At 38.0% G+C, this 22,947-nt stretch overlaps 1 protein-coding gene across 3 annotated transcripts in view; it reads right to left on the bottom strand.

The window, feature by feature from the left end:
- The window catches only part of LOC117660499 (uncharacterized), a 29,029-nt gene extending 7,994 nt beyond the window's left edge, over nt 1–21,035 (bottom strand). For 2 of the 3 annotated variants that reach the window (XM_034408633.3, XM_034408635.3), the window contains exons 1-9: nt 20,628–21,035; nt 15,257–15,364; nt 14,340–14,415; nt 12,985–13,141; nt 11,819–11,864; nt 6,913–6,971; nt 6,738–6,773; nt 4,215–4,267; nt 2,249–2,381 (exon numbers count right to left, since the gene is read on the bottom strand). In XM_034408633.3, coding sequence (XP_034264524.1) covers nt 2,249–2,381; nt 4,215–4,267; nt 6,738–6,773; nt 6,913–6,971; nt 11,819–11,864; nt 12,985–13,141; nt 14,340–14,415; nt 15,257–15,364; nt 20,628–20,664 — 705 coding nt within the window. In that variant the 5' untranslated portion in view covers nt 20,665–21,035. Of the gene's footprint in view, nt 1–2,248; nt 2,382–4,214; nt 4,268–6,737; nt 6,774–6,912; nt 6,972–11,818; nt 11,865–12,984; nt 13,142–13,234; nt 13,285–14,339; nt 14,416–15,256; nt 15,365–20,627 lie in introns of those variants that run through there. The other variant, XM_060688680.2, reaches the window with a different exon arrangement.
- Between the last annotated feature and the right edge of the window lie 1,912 nt (nt 21,036–22,947).

The following is a 22,947-nucleotide window of genomic DNA, read 5'->3' as shown; positions in this document are numbered from 1 at the left end:
AGCTGTTCCAAATAAAGCTGCCTTTTGCAATTGACTCATGAGTATTATTATATATCCAACAACATGAAATCACAGCTGCCAGTTTGTTAGCTTGTATTAGCGTTCACACACACATGATGTCCTTCCCAATAATCTAAGACAGTGTTGCCGAACATTTTCGGTGCCAAGTGCTGAAACGGGAGCACGTGCGCACATGCGGGGGAGCACTGGAAAGCAGAAGAGCAGCTTTCTGGTGCGCATGCACGGGAGCGCCAGAAACTGGAAGAGCAGTTCCCCGGCACGCTAAACTTCCAGTTTCTGGCAAACGTGCGCACGTGAAGACCAGCTGGCCAGTGTGCATGCACGTGCTGGAAACCAGACATTCAGCTTCTCAGTGCGCGCATGCAGCCAGGGAGCTGCTCTTCCGGTTTCCGGCACCCACGCATGTGAAGACCAGCTGGCTGGCATGCATGTTTGTGTTGGAACCCAGAAGAGCAACGGGCAATGACTGGCATGCCCAGAGAGATGGCTCTGCGTGCCTCTTGCGGGATGCGTGCCATTGGTTCGCCATCATGGACATAAGATGTTGTACAGTAATGTATTAGTGTATAGAATCTGTGTGGATCCAAGCCATGTGACCTTTTATAACTTATGGGTGAAAATTTTGTCAACACACAGATTTTCTATGTGGTGTCCAAAATCTTTTGGTATGGCACCTGTGTGCTAATAACCGCTGGGATTACTATGACCAGCTAATGCCATAATCTTTCAATTTAGATTTTCAGACTTTGATACTTTGTGATCTTCTCCAATTGGTGCATTTTAAAACATGCACCATGGATTATTATTTTATCCCACCTTTTTTCATATATAAATCAAGATGGAAAATATACTAATAGATCTGCCTTTCCCCCCTATAACAAGGTGGGTTAGGTTGAGAGAGATTGACTGACTGGAAGTCACCCACTTGGCTTTCATAACTGAGAGGCCTAGAACCTTCAACACTACATCAAACTGGCTTTGTAATACAGTATAATATGTAGATCACTAATAGATTCTTCAATAAAATGTTGTAGTGTGGAGCGCTTCAGTTCCTAATGCCTTCCATGAAACTCATCCACATTTCTCAACCTCTCCTTTTCCCACCACTTTTCTTCCTTGGGATCTGTCAGCATTCTGGATTCATCCATTGTATATCCTTGCTGGTCTGTTTTAGAGTGTCCTTCCCTGATAACAGGTGGTTTTTTGTTTTTGTTTCTAAAGACTTTTGTTTTTAATACTTCTACAAATAGTGCAATCCCACCAAACTTATCATTGCCTCTTTATAAAATGGGAAGATGCTGTTTTGCCTACATATAGATATACTGAAAAAATTAAAATTGGCTCTTAGTATAAAGATTGCAACGAGTTGGGACCATACCTCTTAAGAGAAGCTTCTATATATATTTTTACTTTACAGAATTGTACATAACCATTTGAGAGTGATAGCTACTTCAGACAAGATTGGATGATTTTTTAAACTCTTCTCTTCCTTTAAAAAGTTCAAGACCAAGTTCTTTAGCCACACTTCATTTTAATTGTTATTCTTTTTGAAATGCTATGGACCATTATTCCAAAGTGTTCTTTGGCTTTGACAGGTGCCCTTTCTCTCTTTTTCCCTATTTTTTATTTTTACATACTGTATATAACAGTCTTGGTCCCCATGCCTCAGCATGCTGTGCCTGAGATAAGAGTAGAAATGAATCGTCTGTTCTGAGGAAGATATGGTGGACTGAATAGTCATTGCACTGATACTAAGCATCGCTATTCCAACTAAGCCATCTATTCTTCTTCATGATCTCCATGCAACAGACTTTATAAGTTTGTATCTGAACATTCTATGTTGACTCCCACAGAAGGTCATCTCTTGAAGGGGTAATATCGATGGGGAGGGGATGGGGAAGTATGCTAATAGTAGGGTACAGTTTTAACTCTTTAGTCCTTAAATAAACCAGTAATTTACATTTCTGAAATCTTAAATAATAATCCTAAATAGAAATCTTCATAAATATTAAAAAGATCTTAAAAACCTGGTACGTTTCTACATCCCTCCCACCTTGATTTTTTCGTCTTGATCTCCAGGTCAAACCCAAGAGTTTTTGTTCAGTACAGTTCCCATAGCAACAATGCACAGCCATCTCTTCCATTTCTTTTCAGGTCAAAGTAGCAGACAACACACCAACTTTCCCTCTTCCATCTCCAGGGATCAGGATGTTCCTCCCTCCCATACCTGTCCATTGCACGCATTCCTCAGTGAAGATCCATTTATCTCGTCAATGACATCTCCAACTAGTACTACCTCATCCACCTCTGCCTGGCTCTTTGGAAGCACTTCTATTATGAAAACCCGTCCATCTAAATACCTGATATAAAAAAGAAGAAGAAAATTGAATTGTTAGAAACGCAAACTGAAGAATTGAAGAATTGTATTGTTAGAAACTCAAACAAAAGAAAATAATGAGGAAAATAATGAGCTTGGGTACAGCACATTAGGAAAATAATACACTGATTAGTCACAATTCAAACATAATAGCAATAGCGCTTAGATTTATATACCGCTTCATAGTGATTTATATACTGCTTCACAGTGCTGAAAGCGGTTTACAGAGTCAGAATATTGCCCCCAACAATCTGGGTCCTCATTTTACTGACTACAGAAGGATGGAAGGCTGAGTTAAACTTGAGCTGTGAGATTTGAACTGCCGAATTGCTGGGAGTTCCACCCAGAGGCCAATGATGCAGTTGGCCCAGCAACATACAAAGTCTTATCCTTCTTCCAAACCTGGGTACTTTGATAAACTGAAGCATGTTACAAAATTTTGGCGAGAGGGGAAAATCCAAACCAGACCAAAAATGCCAGTGTATCAACCAATTAGTGGCCATGTGACCGAGAAACCAGATCTTGTAGAGGCAGTTTTTTGTTTGAATGATTTAGATCAAGGATCTCCAACCTTGGCAACTTTAAGCCTGGAGGACTTCAACTCCCAGAAGTTGAAGTCTGCCAACCTTAAAGTTGTCAAGGTTAGAGACTCCTGGTTTAGATTACACTCCCATCGGTACTGGCCAGCAAAGCTAGTGCTAAGGCATGATGGAAGTTGCAAATCAAAACACCCTGAAACTGGTTACATATTGTACTAGAAATTATCTTAAGATGAAGATCCGATGTCAATGTTTTTTTTAAGCAAAAGGAACAGAAGTGGAAAGTTGATACAATAAGCGTACTGAATTAATTGAGGAGGTTGCAGTTCAAATGACTAGCTCCTTGGGACCACTTGCCATTTGAGATGCATTAGGTTGAAATATTGCAAAGAGGTTCCGATGTTAAGATATAAACATATACTTGAAATAGTTAAAAATACTGTATCATTAATTTTGAGCAGAGAAGCAAAACTTTGAAAGTAAATGTTTTCCAGTCCATAATTTTGTTTAGCTTATTCACCACTAAGTTCAAAATACTACATGTAACGTTATATTGGACAGGGGTCAGAATTTGGAAGAGAAAACATGTTAAGTACTCCTTTCTAAAAAAATTATTAAATTCCTTCCTAAATTTGTTTTTTATTTTAGATAATGTTCAAGCTTTACAATAAATTAATCTATCTGACAGATGGATTACAAGAAGAAAATGCTAAACAATGTATAGTGGTTTAAAAAGCTGTTGCTTTTAACAGAAACAGGGTATATATTCTTAATTTACTGATGGATGCAGAATTTAATATCTTTGGTCTATATACAAGCAACTCATTAACAAAAACTTGATTCTTTGACCTCATAATAGACAAGCCAATATGGTAGTACCTGGCCCAATTATATCCATCTGAGAAAGTATTTCAGCCTCAGTGATTGTTGAACTTTTACCCAAGTATCTTTTCTTATATTTCGTTTTAGCAGCTCGTGAGCAATGTCCAGTGAAATCTCAGAAGTTGAGCAGAATACATAATATAAAATGGAATTAAGTTAGCGTTGTGTGCCAAAGCATAATAGTCAGATTGGTTTGGCTTAATGAACCATTATGTTTTGTAAATCATGATTTATTGTTGTATGTGACCCCAGATACTGTGGTTTATTCAATAAACCACAATTAAAAATCATAGCTTGGCATGATCTATGAATCAGCAATGGTTTATTGATTGGATCTTAATGGCTGCTAAAACCAAGGATCAGAAAGCCATATATGAAAGGGTCAAATATCTTACCTCAACACCATTCCCAATTCCCGGCAAGGGACAGTCTCATAAGTCTGGCATACCTGGAAAGCACGATTTGTCAGTAGAACTTCCAGCACATTTGAAGGACTTCTCCTTCATCAAGCTTTCATCATTGACAAAAATGAAACATTTTGCTTCCATTAGGGCCTCTAAATACAACCACTCTTATGTAGCTTCCATTAGATGGGATGAAGTATGAAGGTGGCAAGTCAGTCAGTCAGTCAGTTAGTCAGTTAGTCAGTTAGTCAGTCAGTCAGTCAGTCAGTCAGTCAGTCAGTCAGTCAGTCAGTCAGTCAGTCAGTCAGTCTGTCTGTCTGTCTGTCTGTCTGTCTGTCTGTCTGTCTATCTATCTATCTATCTATCTATCTATCTATCTATCTATCTATCTATCTATCTATCTATCTATCTATCTATCTGATTGGTACCTGCCCATCTCACCTCAGCGACTCTGGGCCTTTTATAAGTAACATCATAAAATAATATTAAAATGTGACTTAAAAAGCCCAGTTAAGCTCTGGATATCAGGAGACAGAAAAATGCCTACTCACTCTGGGTGGTGAGTTTAGTCTTTCATAAGGTGACAATGGATAAAGTTTGGGAAGTATAGTGTGCCAGACATGGGTGCACAGAACATAATTGTAATCTTTAGTAGAAGAAATGTATAAATGTAAGAAATTAGGTTTATTGTACATTTGATTGTGATAAACTGTATAATAAAATGATAACCTTCCATTTGAAATGTTCTACATTAAGTTGACAGTTGTTGAGCATGATCATAGTTGTACATTGGTAAGTAAGGCATGCACAAAGATAAATGGAATGCTTAGCAAAAGGTCTAACATTGAGGAAGTGGTAAGATAAGGACATATGATGTTTCTTTTGCTGCTTACTGTATTTAGGCATAGGATAAACAGAACTGTGATATCAGAGGTGTGTTGATTGGGATATGTACTTTTTATGCATAAGATGCCATACTGTTAGTTAAGAACCTGAAAGATATGCAAAAAAAATTAAAATAAAGCTGTATATGCACAAGCCATATAAATTCCAAAATTAATTTAATACTAATGTAACTAATGTAGAAGGGATGCGGTGGCTCAGTGGCTAAGACGCTGAGCTTGTCAATCAAAAGGTCGGCAGTTCAGCAGTTTGAATCCCTAGTGCTGCGTAATGGGGTGAGCTCCCGTTACTTGTCCAACCTAGCAGTTCGAAAGCATGTAAAAAATGCAAGTAGAAAAATAGGACCACCTTTGGTGGGAAGGTAACAGTGTTCCATGCTCCTTTGGCATTTAGTCATGCCAGCCACATGACCACGGAGACATCTTTGGACAGCGCTGGCTCTTTGGCTTTGAAATAGAGATGAGCACTGTCCCCCTAGAGTCAGGAACGACTAGCACATATGTGCAAGGGGAACCTTTACCTTTACCTTATGTAATGAAGATAGCTGTATTTGACAGAACAAAATTGAGTGAAGCGTTTTAAGTTATCTATAAATGGTGAAGACTACAGTAAATCAATGATTTGTATACCTATCATGTTTACTAAATATGGGGAAATTATATGCATGTTTCTATGAACCTAAGCACTTGAAAGGGACTTTCTGAAGGTTCCTGAAGCCTTGAAATTTCCATTTATTCACAAAGGAAAAAACAGAATTGCAGTTATAGGGTGAAATAAAATCATTAATTGTAGGGAAAGTAGAATTCTAAGGCAGATTCAGTTTCAACACAACTTGAATTAAATTATCCTTGATCTTGAGAGCTAAGAGGGGGAACCAATCATAGCATTTCTATATGTTGCTCCCAGCACCTCTCACAATTAGTCACGCTATAAGAGTTGTAAAGAAGTCATAATTATGCAAATGCAGAAGCCTATCTCAATTTAATGCACTAAATCAAGCACGGTTTAGAAACCTACTGGGCCAGCCTAAGGCCCAATTTGATAGCATGAAACTATTTTAGTCTTACCATAGTATCTTTTCTCTCCACAAAAGAGTAATAAACATGATTATAACAGATACAATTTAAGAACAATTATCAAACTGACAACCTGTTTCCATGATCCAGTAAAAGTCAGAGCTCTAAACCCTTAGATACAATTGAAATACTGAAAAGGCAAATGCTTAAAATTTCAACAAAAGCATAGATAATAGAAACAATACTGTTCGAACTTGAGGCTCAAATTTCATAGGTTTTTTTTGTAACTGAGGTTGGATGCATGATTAGAAAGCAAATTAAAAGCTCATTATCAAATTCAAAAATATGCCCAAAATGCAGATTTCTGAGAGTTCCATGTCCCTGTCATCAGTTCTGTGTAAGATAGTATAAAAATTAAATTCCAGCCCCAAAGATGAAATGCCAGTTTGGTTTTCCTGTCATGAACATGTTAAGGCTTGCACGATCAGTAAAAAAAGACAACAGCAGAACATTATGAGTTATAAATCAGAACAGGAGAACATAATTAATTATATAATAGATGGCATCAAAGAAAGTAAAATTAAAAATCTCTTACTGGAAGTTGCCAGCTTTCATCCAAGAAACTGGAATTCTGCAAACAGAAATTCAACAATCTATAACACCCATAATTAGTGATTAAACAGAAAGGCTGAAAAAGAGGAAGAATATCAATAAATCCATCATAAGAAAGATTAAAAAGAAACATGATCCAAAGCTATCAATTACTGTACCTGCAAATCTAAGAAGAAATTCATTTCTGTAACCACCAACATCATGGAAAAGAAAGGCTCTGGAAAGCAAAAAAAAATAAAATAAAAATAGATCATTATCCAATAACTGACAAGTACAGTAGTAATTTATTAGAAATGTCATAGAAATGTTTAGGGGGGCACAACAAATGGACATTTTGTTGCAGTGAGATTCAGACTTCCCAAGATAATATTCAAGAAAATGTCAAACATAGGCAGGATTATAAACTAGCAAAATTTACAGTACTTTAATCTCAGATCAGAAGGCAAGCACATTAAAACCTAAAGTGAGGAGGAGGAAACATATGATCATACCCATAATGCTGTACACTTTCAGGATAAGTGCCTTCACACAAACTGCTGAAAGGGGTATAGTTAAGCCAAGGAAATCAAGGCATGAGATAAGAAAAGGAAATAAAGTTATATCTAATTTTCATCAGCATCATTCACTATTCCTCTCTCTCTCTCTATTTCTAATCTTATTTCTACCACAATCATACACCATTTAATACATTAACACTGATGTTCATAATTCTGGCCCCTTTCTTTCCGAGGGACTTCTCAGTACCTCCCAATCACGATTTCTGCTCTTCCTTTCCTTTCAATCCTTCAAATATTTTAAATAGTCCAATTCATTCATTCTGCCTACATTTTATTTATGAAATTTATAGCAATAGCACTTATGTACCATTTCATAGTGTTTTACAACCCTCTCTAAGCGGTTTACAGAGTCACCATATTGCTCCCAACAATCTGGGTTCTCATTTTATCGACCTCAGAAGGATGGAAGGCTGAGTCAACCTTGAGCCGGTCAGAATTGAACTCCTGGCAGTGAACAGTGAGTTAGCCTGTAATGCTGCATTCTAACCACTGTGCTATCATGACTCCTATTACCGTATCTTGCTATCAGGAGCAACTCTGAGCAGCTGTATTACCAAGTCACCTCAACATACTTTTTATTACTACTGATCACTTTATGTTTGTATTCTCTGTCACACTATTTTAGCCCTTATTCATTCTTGACAAACCCCTTGTTTTACCACACAGTTTTTAAGTTACCTCTCTTTATTTCTGTTTGTCCTAACATACCCAACTTTCACTTGCATACAAAAATCAGGCAGAAATATGCTCCAATAAACATTTTTGTTTTTTTCATCATTCGTTTCTCACAGTAGAACTCATACAGCCCTCCACTTTTCAACCAGCATTTATCAATTTTGTCCATTCGCTTTATCAATCTTTATTATACATTTTGTCAGGTATACAAATTCTTCCTCTGCTTTTTCTTGTTTTTTTCTCATTTATTCTTCACTCAATCTTCCCTGTTAAATGCAACTCTTTGGCCTTTTATATATTTCATATATATTTATGATATTTATGATATATAAATATAAATATTGCCACCAGGCTTGAAATTTTGGACTTGGACAACCTGGACAACCTAGAACTATGCCGACTATGGTCTGACCTAAGCGTAGTACACAAAATTGTCTGCTACAACGTCCTACCTGTCAATGACTACTTCAGCTTCAACCGCAATAATACACGGGCAAATAATAGATACAAACTCAAGGTAAACCACTTCAAACTCGATTGCAGAAAACACGACTTCAGCAACAGAGTGGTCAATGCCTGGAATGCTCTACCTGACTCTGTTGTTATATCCTCAAACCTCCAAAACTTTAACCTTAAACTGTCTATCGTCGACCTCACCCCATTCCTAAGAGGTCTGTAAGGGGGTGTGCATAAGTGCACCAGCGTGCCTACCGTTCCTGTCCTACTGTCCCCATTTATTCGTACTCATTTCCTGTGTTCATGTCCATGTTATACCTGTTTTCTCGTACGTTTGACAAACTAACTAAATAAGTGAATAAATAGATGAATAAAAATATTTCAGATCCATTCAATTTTACCTAACATTCATTTCAAATCATTTGGGAGCCCAACATGGCATTGTTTTCATACAAAAGTATAAGAACATTCGGGTTCTCAACAAACCTGTAATATTGCCACAAGCACTTTTAAAAAATATTACATAAACACATTTAAAAAACTCAATGTAACATCACACATCTTTGCTTTATTCATTGTTTAGGGTTGAGCCATTTGCTAACCCTAAGCATTACATTTATGTTTTATTACCATGATGTACAGCTATTTTATCACATTCACCAACCATCAACTTCATATCTGTGCAGGACATTTTATAATTCAAGGTTATTCACTATATCATATAATTTTTCAAAATTAATAAATTTATACTAAACTTATTTTCTCATGTTCATTTCTCAGTATTCTCCAGATGTACTGGACTTCATTCTCCCAACCATTACCTTGGGGTAAGATGGGAGGCCTATAAATTTTATAAATAAATAAATAAATAAAATATACCAGCATCTCTAGGGTTTTTATGCCGAGCTTAAAGCGTCCAATCACTTAATTAAATTCTTATTTTACTCTTCCTCCACAGATCTTTTAGTGAAATAGCAACTCTGGGTGTCTCACAAGATGGCTGGAACGTATAGACAAGTACTTCATAAAATGCCTTCAAAATAGCTGATGTGCAACCCCCAAATTATCTGAATCCCCATACAAAAGTTTGATGAAGACAAGATGGATTTGCACCTTTCTACCTCTGTATGGGCAAAGTTTCTTCACAGCAAGAGATAGCTGTAAACTGTTATTGGCAGCAAAATGTGTTTCCTTAATTTAGATGGTAGGGAATAGGATATCCCAAAGTTATTAGGGAATGATGCCATGAAATTAAATTGTACACTACACTGTTGGTGTCCTGGGCATCTGGAGAGCACTGGGTTGTGGAAAAGCTGTATTAGCACTTTTTTCCCCCTTGTCTGAGAAAAGAGAAGATTCTAAATTAGAGAGATCAGCATAAGATTCTAAGAGAGTTTAGGATACCTAAAGGAACAAGAAAGAATCAAATAAGAGCTAAAAGAAAGCAATACTAGAAAGAAAGGGGCTACACAATATAAAAAAAAAAAGAAAATAGGAAAGGGGAAACCGAGAAAAGGAAAAAGAATGAATAAGGCTATTCAAGAGATACAAAACTGAGAGTAATTAAAACCGAATATTTGGTCTCCTTTAAAATCTAACATAATAACAAATGGCCACTAATATTTTTAGGGATTGAACTTTTTCCGGAGACCTGGCAAAATTTAAGTTAGAGGTAGTCCTTGACTTACGACCACAACTGAGCCCAAAATTTTGGTTGTTAAGTGAGACATTTGTTACACCCTTTCTAGCGACAGTTGTTAAGTGAATTCTTGCAGTTCTTAAGTTAGTAACTTGGTTGTTAAGTGAATCTGGCTTCCCCATTTGCTCAACAGACAGTTGCAAAAAGCAGTTCACATGATCCCAGGGACACTGCAACTGTCATAAATATGAGTCAGTTGCCAAGCATCTGAATTTTGATCATGTGACCATGGAAATGCTGCAACGGTCGTAAGTGTGAAAAATGGTCCTAAGTCAATTTTTTTCAGTGCCGTTGTAACTTTGAAGGGTCACTAAATGAACTGCTGGTAGTCGACAACTACCTGTGCTTATATTTTAAAAAAACTATTACAATAAAAGCTGCCAACCTTCTGGGCATAAATGTGTGTGCAGACTCGTGAGTTAGGTGAAATTAATTTCCAAAGAGCAATGGTATTGCACAAGTATTCCTCAACTTATGACCATTCATTTAACAACAATTCAAACTTATGACAGCCTTGGAAAAAGTGATTTACAACCCATCTCCACCCTTACAACTACAGGTAGTCCTCGACTTACAACAGTTCAAAGTTACGTCACTGAAAAAAGTGATTTATGACCATTTTTCACACTTACGACCGTTGCAGCATCCCCAGGGTCACCTGATCAAAATTCAGACACTTGGCAACTGACTCATATTTATGACGGTTGCAGTGTCGTGGGGTCATGTAAATCACTTTTTGCAACCTTCTGACAAGCAAAGTCAATGGGGAAGCCAGGTTCACTTAACAGACATGTTACTAACTTAATAACCGTAGTGATTCACTTAACAACTGTGGCAAGAAAGGTTGTAATTCACTTAACAAATGTTTCACTTAACAACAGAAATTTTGGGCTCAATTGTGGTTGTAAATTGAGAACTAACTATGCTCTGCTCCCTCAGTCATGTGATTGCAATTCAGGTACTTGGTAACCAGGTCACATTACAATTGGTTGCGATGTCCTACCTGCATTGAAAACAGCTGAGGACACATATCTTAGTGACAGGTGATTCCTATTGCCCATTAAAAAGCACCACACAACTGTTCTTAATAGCATTTTTTACCAAACAGAAGTATTATGAAAGAAACAGTGGGAAACTGGGAAGAAGTACGCATTATTGGAACTTTCTTCCCCACTCCTAGAAGAGTCTTTAAATGAAGCAGGGCAATTGCATAATAAAAACTCCACACCAAAGGAATCATATCATATTTTTTAAAAAATAAAAATTATGATTGCAAACTTTTTAGGTCAGGAATAGAAAACCTGCAGCCTCAGGGCTTCAATTCCTTTTTTTTTTTTTTTGGTAGCTTTCACAACCCATTCTTTGCTAAGCTTGTTGGAAATTAATGGATAACTTTTGCCAAGTTGAAGTAGGTGGAGGGAGATGAAAACTACAGTGTAAATCTGAAAATAGGTGCATCATGCTTAAAGCAAAAAAAAAAAAAAAAAAAGTTAGGACTTTCGCTTTTAGGCCCTTTACTCTTGAAAAATGTTGGAGACCCCTGTTTTAAAGGATGGTCCACTGTTTTATGGGCTAAAATTCACTATCTCAGTTACTGCCTAAAAATGTCATACAGTACAATGATGTATGCAAGGAGGCATCTTGAGAGGGTAGCATAACGATAGAATAGAATCTTACCTGAAAATTCTTCATTGCTCAGGATAGATGTTATTGGATCATAGCACTGAAATCAGATTATAAAAACAAACATGCAGTACACTAAGAATAGTTTAAATAAAATAATTTATGATACAGATGTTTAAATATGAAACATGTGTATTTTAATAAGAGATAATAAGTGAAAATCAAGCAAGAAGCATAAATTTGAAACCTAGTATGTTAAATGTAGACTAGTATTGGAGAATTGTCAAAACTTCACAGGACTTAAAAATAGTAACCCACTCCATTTTTCTGCTAAAAAACCCCCCAATGACTGACATTTCCAGTCAGAACAATGTCAACACGATATTGCAACATGAGCTTCCCATTAAGAAGGTATCCAGTGGGCTACCAGAGAAAAGCAGAGGACAAATACAAGGAGCACTGGTCCTTTGATATAATTAGATTAATGTTCAAATGATGTCCAACTGCCGCTGTGCCTGGGAGGAAAAGCGAAAATCAGTGGTGCAAAGATATCTACACCATTTGTAGATGGAATGGCAGAATATAAAGCAAAACAAATTGGATGTTAGCAGAGCTGAAATGTCAAAATGAAACACTGACATTTTGGAAATCAACAAACTGAAATGACCTGGAATGGGTCATTTTGTATCCAGGAAGCACAAGATCTTTGTAGACAAAGAAAAAAATAGGCAAAATACTGTAGTTGTTATTAAGAAAAGCATGTCAAATTCAGTATTCAGATGCAACACTAAAATGATAGACTTATCTCAGTTGGAATCATAAGGCTAGAAGAGACTTTGGAGGTCTTCCAGTTCAACCCGACTTTGGATTGTTGAAGTCCAAGGCAATCAATATTACAGTGATACAGATCTAATATCCAACCACATAGGTACACTTTTCAAAACCTTGACCATACACCCTTCTTCCCCCAAGATCATATTAATTATAGGAGATAAGCATTTCAACATTGGAATAATACATTCCAAGATTGGATCCAATCATGTGATGGTTTGCTTTACAACTGCATCGACCAGAAATTCTAGTTCCAATTGTGGTCATAAATTGAAAACTACCTGTAGTTAGTGTTCAAGCTCAGGCCTCAAGCAAAGAGACAAAGACACAAATCAAAGTATGGTAGTTATTCAAATTATCTTCTTAATTCTTCTGGATTATTTAATCACCTCAAGCAGCCTGGGAGTTTTGATGAGCTGCTGAACAGCAACTGCTAATAACTTCCCATTCAAAGCCAGACGCAGGAAGTACCGCCCTCTTCCTTGAGCTGTCAACACCTTCTCACAGGAACTCGTTTTCTCAATCATCATGGACAGAAGGGTCCTACTACAAGTGGAAAAATTATTGTTAACACAGTCTCTGCTATTGTGTATTTTTAAATGTTGTTTCAATATTGTTAAAATGAGTACAAAATCATACAGGCAGTCCTCACTCAACGATGGCAATTGGGATCCGCAACTTCATTGCTGTGTGATGCAGCTGTAAAACATGGCATCACATGACCATGTCTGCTTACAATGGCAGTTGCAGCAATTCCAACTGCCATCATTAGGCAAATCCTGCACATGATTGTCGTTTGTGACCTCCTGCCAGCTTCCCCATTTATTTATTTTATTTAAAGTATGGTAAATACATGGACTTATAGTAGTTCAAATGTTAATGTCCAGTCCACCCAGCCATTCAAGGACAGGATAGTCTATGTTGAAAAAATCAGACATTGGGCCTGTGTAAGCTCTTGATGAACATTCGGACACAATGTGGTAGATATTTCCCCATTGACTTTGCTTGTCAGAAGCCAGCAGTGAAGATTGCAAATGGTGATCATGTGACTGTGGGATGCTGCAACTGTCATAACTGCAAGCAGTTACCAAGCACCCAATTTGAGATCATGTGACTGTAGGGATTCTGCACTATGAGGAATAGTTGTAAGTCCCCTTATTCAAATTATCACTGAAAGAGGATTACTTGTATGTGCCTTCCACAAATTCTTTCTCTGATACAAATCAGAGATTTTAGCAGCTGTGAATTTGTTATCAAAAGAAAATATTTCACCCTGTTCATTAAAATTATGTTGAAACTTATAAAATAACAAAAACCACAATTTCTCCATGCCCAATTCCAAAGCAATCACGGGTACAGTGTCAGTGAAACCTGTAATAAGTGTGAGAGGTATTAAGTTAGAGCAGGGGGGGCAAATATGGCCCCTTTATGACCTGTGGACTTCAACTCCCAGAATTCCTGAGCCAGCTTGGCTGTCTCAGGAATTCTGGGAGTTGAAGTCCACAGATTGTAAAAGGGCCACAGTTGCCCATCCCTGAGTTAGAGCATCTCTGACTTTCTATTCCCTACTGGTACTCTTCCAATATGGGACTACAACTCCTCCAGCAGACATGAAATTGCATTGGGTGTGAGCGATAGAAGGAAATCAAGCCTGGGAACTTAAAATTGCAACAGTGAAAGAACAAAACCCAATATTGTGAGTTTCTGTTTACAGCATCATAAAAGGCTACAAGAGACCACCTACCTGTGATGGGTTTCCTGCTGTGGAAGCTGCTCTAGCCAGTGCCAATAGTCCTTCCTCTTGAATCCCAGAACTGGCTCTGAAGAGGACAAAGACATCCTTTACAAAGAATGGTAAGACTGGGAGATGGCAGCAGTATGACTTTTTATCATCTGATAAGAGTCATTTTTGCAGACCTAAAATTAGATGCTACCTTAGGTCCAGAGTACTGTTGCAGGGAACAACATGGTCTATTTTGTGCACACATCAATGTTTTGTGTCTTCCCCAATTGCAAAGAAGTGGTCTATTATTTAAAAACAATTTTGGGGTTCTTTTGCACAAACTACCATTTGACCACCCATATTTATATATCGTTGAAACCTTCAAGACATGAAATTTATAAATGTTACATGCAAGTTACCATGATGCATGGTTTCCTAATGGTGCCATATGCTTGGCAAACTATCTATATTTTACAGAACTGTTATGGTCTGAATGCTGAAGAATGTTGAATCTATAATATATAGATGAAATGTGTAGCATACATACAAACATTCCTCATTTGAATTTCGGCTGTCTGAAGAATTCTGGGATTTGAAGGCCACAAGTCTTAAGGTTACCAAGTTTGGAGACCCTTGGTCCAAAGGACGATTTTTTATATCCTTTCTAATTCATTCCTAATTCATTACCTTATACCCTTTCTAACCCATTAGTAGAATGTAATAAACCATGCGCATAGCCAGTGGTTGCTAAGGCCCAATGTACAATAATTTGGTATTGCTCATGCTAGCCAGACTTCATACTGAGGCAAATATTTTTAGATCCATGTTTTCCTTTTCCATTTTATGACTAATTGGCATGACTTTCTGTAAGTCAGGACTTCACAACTGTTCAAGTATATTTCTCAATATTAAGCCATGGAGCAAAAAAAGTTACTCACGTTTTAATCCTTTCCGAAGAATCATTTCCAGGATTTCACAAAAGGACTGTAAATGAGGACAGGTATCTGTATAAGGACTATTGCTTTCCTGAAAATTGAGAATGCACACTGCAAGAAAACAGAATGTATAAAATTGAATTTCAAATGGAAAAGGAAAGAATGGATCTAAAAATATTTGCCTCAGTGTGGAGTCTAACATAAACAATACCAAATACAGTCTGACTCGCATAAGCAATTTCAAATGCAATTTCAAATGCAGGCTGCAATAACAGAAGAACTCTAGGCAAAATCCTTTTTTTGAAATACAATACTGTACACACTGATTTTGGGGACAAACCTTTTTTCTCATTTTATAGAGTAAAAAATGTTAATACATTATTTTAATTATTTAAAAACCCATTCTTTCTCTTCAGTGTAATGGCTTCACTGAAGTCTTAACGCTGGGGATAAAAAGAGATCTCTTAAAACTGACTGAAAGTGTAGGCTATTTTATAGATGATATGGTGCAGAAATGTCATGTTGTCTCCATCAGCAATTTAGGCACAGCAAACTAGGCCAAGTAAGTTTGAAATAAATTACAACATATAGCAAATCAAGCAATCATATCCCAAAGGTGCTTTTTCAGGAGGCAACTGGACTTTGTTTTTTCTTTTGAAGATGTTTCACTTCTCATTCAAGAAGCTTCTTCAGCTCTGACAGGATAGTGGAGAATGGAATGGACAGTTGCCACCTGAAAAAGCACCTTTGGGACAGCCATGACCTGGATGACTGAGAATCTCTACAGACTTCACGCAATTATGTTTATTTGGAAGAAAGAATTTGGAGTTTCCAGTTGCAAAACATTAAATTGGAACACATTGGAAATCAATAGATTAAAGCAGATTAAACAGATTAAATCAAGTGATTTATTTAAATTGTGCTGGACACACCTACTTAGATGCAATTCTCATTATACTCAGTAAGGCTCAATTTTCACTTCCAGGATTTCACTTCCCTCTCTCTTTCTGCTTTCATTTTATTAGTAACTAGCACATTCACTGGAAATGTTCTAAAAGTGGCTGTCTTCCCTTTTAATTGATTTGCACACAAAGGCTAATTTATGATATTCATTTCGTTTGTAAAATGCTTTTACTACTTCGGGCCTACACAAGGAAGAAAGAAATATTTAATATAAATAAGAATGTATGCAAAAAGTCTTCAGCCATGGGCTTGGTTGGGCAAATATTGACTGTTCTTTCAATGCATGCTCCACCCATCAAGCCCACTGACCATCTTGGAAAAGAGATTTCCTGCCACATTTTTGTTTACTAAATGGAATAACAATACTGTATAACAGACCCTGTGTCTTTTTCTGTTCTATCAAGATAATGACTGTGTGTACTTATTTGAATATTTACCATATAATAATGATCTCACCTTTTTCCAAAATGTTTAACGTGGTACATTGTGGTACCTGTGGTTACACAGAGTTATCGTATCTGGGCTGTCAAAATCTGGGCCATTACTAGATGGTAGCAGAGAAATACAGAAGACTAACTCTTTGCTGCTATCTAATGATCATTCTGATTTCTACAATCCAGGTATCTTCAAAAGTTCAGAAGAACCCTGCAAGGAATACCCAGGGGTAAATAGTTTAAGACTGCACAAGAAAGTGCACTTATAAAATGGAAGCTCATTAATATAATCCCAACTGCTTAGAATTCAGTTTCTTATATGAAATGAATTTGCAGGAACAGCCTACAATAGCTGGCTTTATATAAAATGTTGGGCTAACATGGATTCACTATATGAGTAATTCTTAATCTTTTATATCAACTCCTATCATTCATGCTATCAATTAATTTGGGTTCCATTATCATTGTTGTCAGCCATTCAGTCATGTCCCACCCTCAGCAACTCTATAGATCAGCACTCTCCATGCCCCTCTGTCTCACACTGCCTCCTTCAGATCCACCATGGTGCCATGCTTTATAGGGTCCAGGCAATGGGTACTAGATTTCCCTCTTCTCCTTTTTCCTCTGTTCACTTCCAACATGATTTTTTGAGTGAGTCAGCTCACACAACATGGCCAAAGTATGACAGCCTTTGTTTTGTGATCTTGGCTTTGTATTTTTCGTGAGGTTCGGTCTAGGATTTGCTTGTTATTTTTGCAGTTCATAGGAGGTGTAATCGTTGTCTCCAGCATCACAGTTCTAAAGTGCCCACCCTTCTTCTATCTGCCTTTTTCAGAGTACAAGTTTCGCATCCATAAGTAGGAATTGGAAAAATTATTGTGTTAACTGATCTGCATTTGGTTGGGAAGCTGTTGTCTTTACTCTTCCAGATGTTATTCATGGTGGACATTGCAGTTCTTTTGTATTATATATCCTTCTGATCTCGTGGCTGCACTCACCATGTTGGTTGAGTTTAGTAAAGGAAGATGAATTCCTTTACTATTTCGATGGTCTCATTGTCGAACTGCATTCTGATCTGTATGTTCTCTGCAGTTGTCATTATCTTTGTTTTCTTGATCGTAAGGTGCAGTCCAAATTTTTCACTTTCATCTTTGAGTCAAAGCCACTCCAGATTCTTCTTGCTTTCCATGAGCAATGTTGTATCATCTGCATATCGGAGGATATTGATATTCCTACCACCAATTTTAATTCCAATGGTAGATTCCTCCAAAAGCACATTTCTCACAACTATTATAACTAGGTTCCATCACAACTGAAATTAAAAGTTCACTTTATCCACTATCACCATCATTTATATGCTTATAGGCACTGTTGTTACAGTTATCCTTTCCTGTACATTTTAATGGTGTAAAGTCCCTCCAAGACCCAGCTATATTACTTCTAAGCCCCACCAGTGGTATACATTACTACTTACTTAGAACTGTCTGGGCTAGATTGTAGTGATTGTATGAACCCAGCCTATGTGGTTAAGTTTATAAAATTTAGAAATCACCCATCTCCCTCACAGATGAACTCTGTGTGGTATGAAACATAAAAACTGAATATAAAAATTTAAAATAGTGGCAAGGATAGCAAAATTTAACATTAAAAGGTAAATAAAAGCGGGGGTGGGGAAGGCCTTCAGGGCACTAACCTGAAGGCCTCACATAGGAGACACAGCCTATGTCTTCCTCATAGGAGACATAGGCTGTGTCTCCTATGTGAGCCTTAAGTGAGATGGCAGAGCTAAGTCATTAGATACTTTTGAAAGGCCAGGAGAGTAGGGGCTTGCCTTGCCTCTGGGGAGTGGGTGGGAGTTACAAAGAGCAGTGGGCAACAGCAGAGAAGGCATTCTTCCTGGATCCTGCCAGTTGGAATTCTTTAACTGACAAGGTCCGCACCATAAATTCCCTGCCTGACCAAGTGGGATGGACTGATGTGATGGAGCTAAGATGGTTCCATAGGTAATCTGGTCCCATGCCAGGTAGAGTTTTAAATGTCTAATCAGTACCTTGAATTGGATCTGGAAGCAAACTGTCACCCCAATGCAGCTTCACGCAGCAAAGGTGTCACATGCACTGATCTTTGGTGCCCAAGATTGCTCACGCAGCCACGTTTTGTATCAGCTGAAGCTTCTGGATACTTTTCAAGGATACATGTACAGCACATTGCAATAGTCCAGAGCATAAGTGACTGAATGAAAGATGACCAGAGCAGGAGAGGCCAAGAGGCAAGCTTCTCTATCCTGGAAAGGGCATTACTGGTGCACAACATGAAGCTGAGTTAAAGTGCTACTAGCTATAAATAAAACCTGCCTTTCAAACAGGAGCTGTTAGTCCAAGAGATCTCCCAAATAACAAGTTCATGGTTTGCGTTGTCGAACCATACCTTAATTCTGTACTGTAAACCAGGGTTCAAAAACGTGGGTTAGTGTGTTATGTGAATGCAGGCAAAAGAATAAAAATTGCAATCAAATCCTGTACATGTCTACTGAAGTAAATCCCACTCTGTTCCATGTCATTTAGGTAGGGGCATGCAAGATTACTTTAAAGAAGACGGATAAGGAAACACATAGGACAAATCATTAAATGAGGAAGAAATAATCAAAGTCATCATTTTTAAAATCCCGTGTATGTCACTGCAAAAGATAGTTATATGGGGAGATCTGTAATCTATGAAGTTTTTATGCCTTGAGACAAAAACTAGATGTAATTATACATGCTGTTCATACAAGTGACAGCCACTACAATAATTAAGATATAGTAATTTTCATGGTAGTTTTGCATATATTTTTTACCAAGATATTGATAGAAAATTAAATTGTTAGCTTCCCATGATTTCAGACCTTTAAAAAGTCAACGTTACATCATGCAAACCAGTTTATACTAGTGTGATTTGAGAAATAAAATGGTCAAACATAGTACTTCTACTATGTATCACAGGCTACAATCCTATTTGTTTTAGTTTGGAAGAAATCCTATAGAATATAAGAGGGTTTACATTTGCATAAATCTTTGTACTGCGGTTTTTTCCTCTACAGAAAAGGAGCAGTGACAACTTCAGTATTTGCACATTTTTTTCTCTGTGGGCTAGTCCAGTAATTATCTAGATAGGAAAAAAAGATATTTTGGCTGGAAAAAAATCTGCGTTTGTGGCTTGACAAAAATACAATCCCCTAGTTTCTTACTGATGGTCATCAACAACCAGCAGGAAATAGAACTTTAAAAAGTAGAGGTAGTTATTCCACGTGCATCTTTTTCCTCGGGCATCAAAAATGGCTACAGCTGTGGACAGGACATTAAATGAAGTAACCCAATATGAGAACTAAAAAAATATATTTTTAGCTAGCAGGACGCTGGAGGTGACAAAACTCAATAGGTGGGTATGTATCTTGCCTGCATGTCCATACAGTAGGAAACAAAGTAGTAGCAAACATGAAATTGTCTTTTCTATGTATCCCCATGTGTGAGGGACACCTGTCAGTCTAACAAGATCTTGTCAAGTTTTCATTACTGGGTGGTGGGGGGTGGTGAGAGCCCTGGAACTGAGTATAAAATGTCCCTATCCCAGCATTTCTCCTGCACGCTGCTTGGACTTCTGGTGATCGGTTTTCCTGATTCCATCCCCTTCTAAACTGGAACCTTATCTTAAAATACTGCCACAAATGAAATGAGAGTTCTGCAATCACTTGAACGTGGGGAGCGGAGAACACGTGTCCGGTTGGGAGGTACCAATCTTCTAGCACAGATCCAACTCCTTGCATCACCTGGCATCTCCTACAGCGCATTTCTTCACTGTGACAGCTGGGTGACCCATCAGAGCCACGCTCCATTTAAGCCCCAAATGCTACGAAGGACGGCTATTCTCCAACACTTCATTTTCAAGCATCCCACTCGCATTACCCGTCGCGAATCTCTCTCTGTCTCTCTCTCTCTCACCTTTCAGAGCGCCCAGGAGCGGCTCTTTCCCACTCATCCTAGTCTGCTTTGCTCGGCTCTGCTTTGCCCAGACTTGGGCTCAGCCCAGAGTCCCAGACTCAGCCTCCGCTGGCGCCTCCGTCCGATGGAAACTGTCCGCGAGCGACTTTCTTCGTCCTAACACCCGGCGGCAGGCAAAACTCTGGAAGGTACCATTCTTCCGGCGAGACGGGGGATGGGGGGGGGGAGAGAGAGGTAAAGCGATCTTCAGGCCCGAAGAATGCCCAATCGAATTTGCCGGGGTTTGGAGAGAGGTGAAAATAAGCCCCAAAAGTTCAATGTGTATCCCCGTTCCCGGATATGATTGATGTCGTTAAAGTTCTGGAATTACTGACGGTTCTGTCACCCCTCTTGCGTGGGTCCGACGTTGATGTTTTCTTCACCCTCCGCCGGTCTCCAGGATTCGGTTGTTAATCATAATCATAAGTTTATTTGTCAAGCATATATATAAGATATATACAAGATATACATATACATATACATATACATACAGACAGACAGACACACACACACACACACACACAAACACACATATATATATGTTTATGTAAGTTTTCACGGGTATATATGTGTGTACAGTTAATATTTCGGGTTTCTTCCCATGTAATTGTGAACATATCCCTAAAAGGGTAGAAGCGACATTTCGACAGAATCTCATCTGCCATCATCAGGCTTATGTTATGTTATGATATATATATACATGTAAAAGTATAAACATAATTTGAATACATGAAAAGAGTAAGTAAAAAGTAAAAAGAAATATTAGGACAGGGAAAGTTTCCTTAATATGCAACTAACGTTTGAGAGCCCAGCCAAGTGGCAACAGAATAACAGAGTAATCAGAGTTGGAAGGGACTTTGGAGGTCTTCTAGTCCAACCCCCTGCATAAGCAGGAGACCCTATACAGGTAGTACTTGACTTATGACCACAATCGAGCCCAACATTTATGTTGCTAAGCGAGTCATTTGTTAAGTGAATTTTGCCCCATTTTACGACCTTACAGTTGTTAATTGCTGCAGTTAAATTAGGAACCCGGTTGTTAAGTGAATCTGGCTTCCCCATTGATTTTGCTTGTCAGAAGGTCGCACAAGGGGATCAACGTGACGCTGCGACTGTCATAAATACAAGCCAGTTGCCAAGCATCTGAATTTTGATCACGTGACCATGGGGATGTGGCAACAGTCGTAAGTGTGAAAAAACGGTCCTAAGTACTAACCGACCTTGGCTCATTTCAAAAGCTAAGTGAGGTCCAATGTGGACCAGGTTAATCCTTGAATGGGAAACCATTCAGGAAATTCAAGGCTGTAAGCCGGCAGGGTCAGCTCAAGGGTCTGGGGTTGCTCCTAAGCCACATTGATTGAACAACACCATCTTCTGCCAAAATGCAAGATTTACCTTTTTTTAAGAATGATTCGGAAGGAAAAGTAACATTGGCGCCCCCAAAACTTTGGCAGCTAAGCCAGTGCTTACTTGACCTTAACCTAAAGCTGGCCCTGGATGTAAAGTAGAATAAGAAGTGGAGGAAACATCTTTGAAGATGGCAAGGGTAAATCTGTTATTGTTTATAATAAATTATAAAAAGCCCTACATGGGTGTGTCCACAAGGTCAGCAGAAATCAAACTTCACTTGAATATTTTACAATGGACGGTCTATCATCATACATCTTCATGATGCATGTGTGGCTAATGTATTGGTTTTAAATACCTTGTATTTGCAGCTCTTTTGAGGCCAACTGTTTTCAATCAGTCACAAATTCTAGAAAGAAATAAGGCTTGAGAACTACAGGAAGGAGGCCACCAATAGCAGTTTTAACCCCTATGAGTGCTGACTGCCACGTACACAGCATAAGTTGCCTGCCAAGTTTGGCAGGTTTTTCTTCATAGTGATAATGATTCTACAGAGGTTAAGTAGGCATCCAACCTTACTCCTGTGTGTAATCAGATTGTTTCCTCATTCACAAATGTTCTCTTTTTTATTGTATTTTAGAGTTGAGCCCTGCACATGTATATTTAGCATAGGAGTGTTATGGCACCTTGCTCGTGTGTGATGATTTTAATTCTCTGGAGTTCTTTATTTTCTTTTTTGCTGTTATTAACTTCCCTATATTCAATTGTATAATTTTATAAATCTTTTAGAACACAGTATCAACATCTGAAAAGATAAGGAAGATGGGAACAGTCCTGGAAAAACAAGGAAAATCTTCCCAAAAAATCTCCAAATTCAGAAGGTTTCAACCTCAAATTGGTATGTGAAAGAATACCAATAGATAATAACTGATTC

This window comes from Pantherophis guttatus, chromosome 2 (assembly GCF_059756535.1).
Source record: "Pantherophis guttatus breed Tessera chromosome 2, ASM5975653v1, whole genome shotgun sequence".
In the NCBI taxonomy this organism is placed as follows: domain Eukaryota; kingdom Metazoa; phylum Chordata; class Lepidosauria; order Squamata; family Colubridae; genus Pantherophis; species Pantherophis guttatus.
Note: the sequence above shows the minus strand (reverse complement) of the source record. Positions and strands in the feature narration are given on the sequence as shown.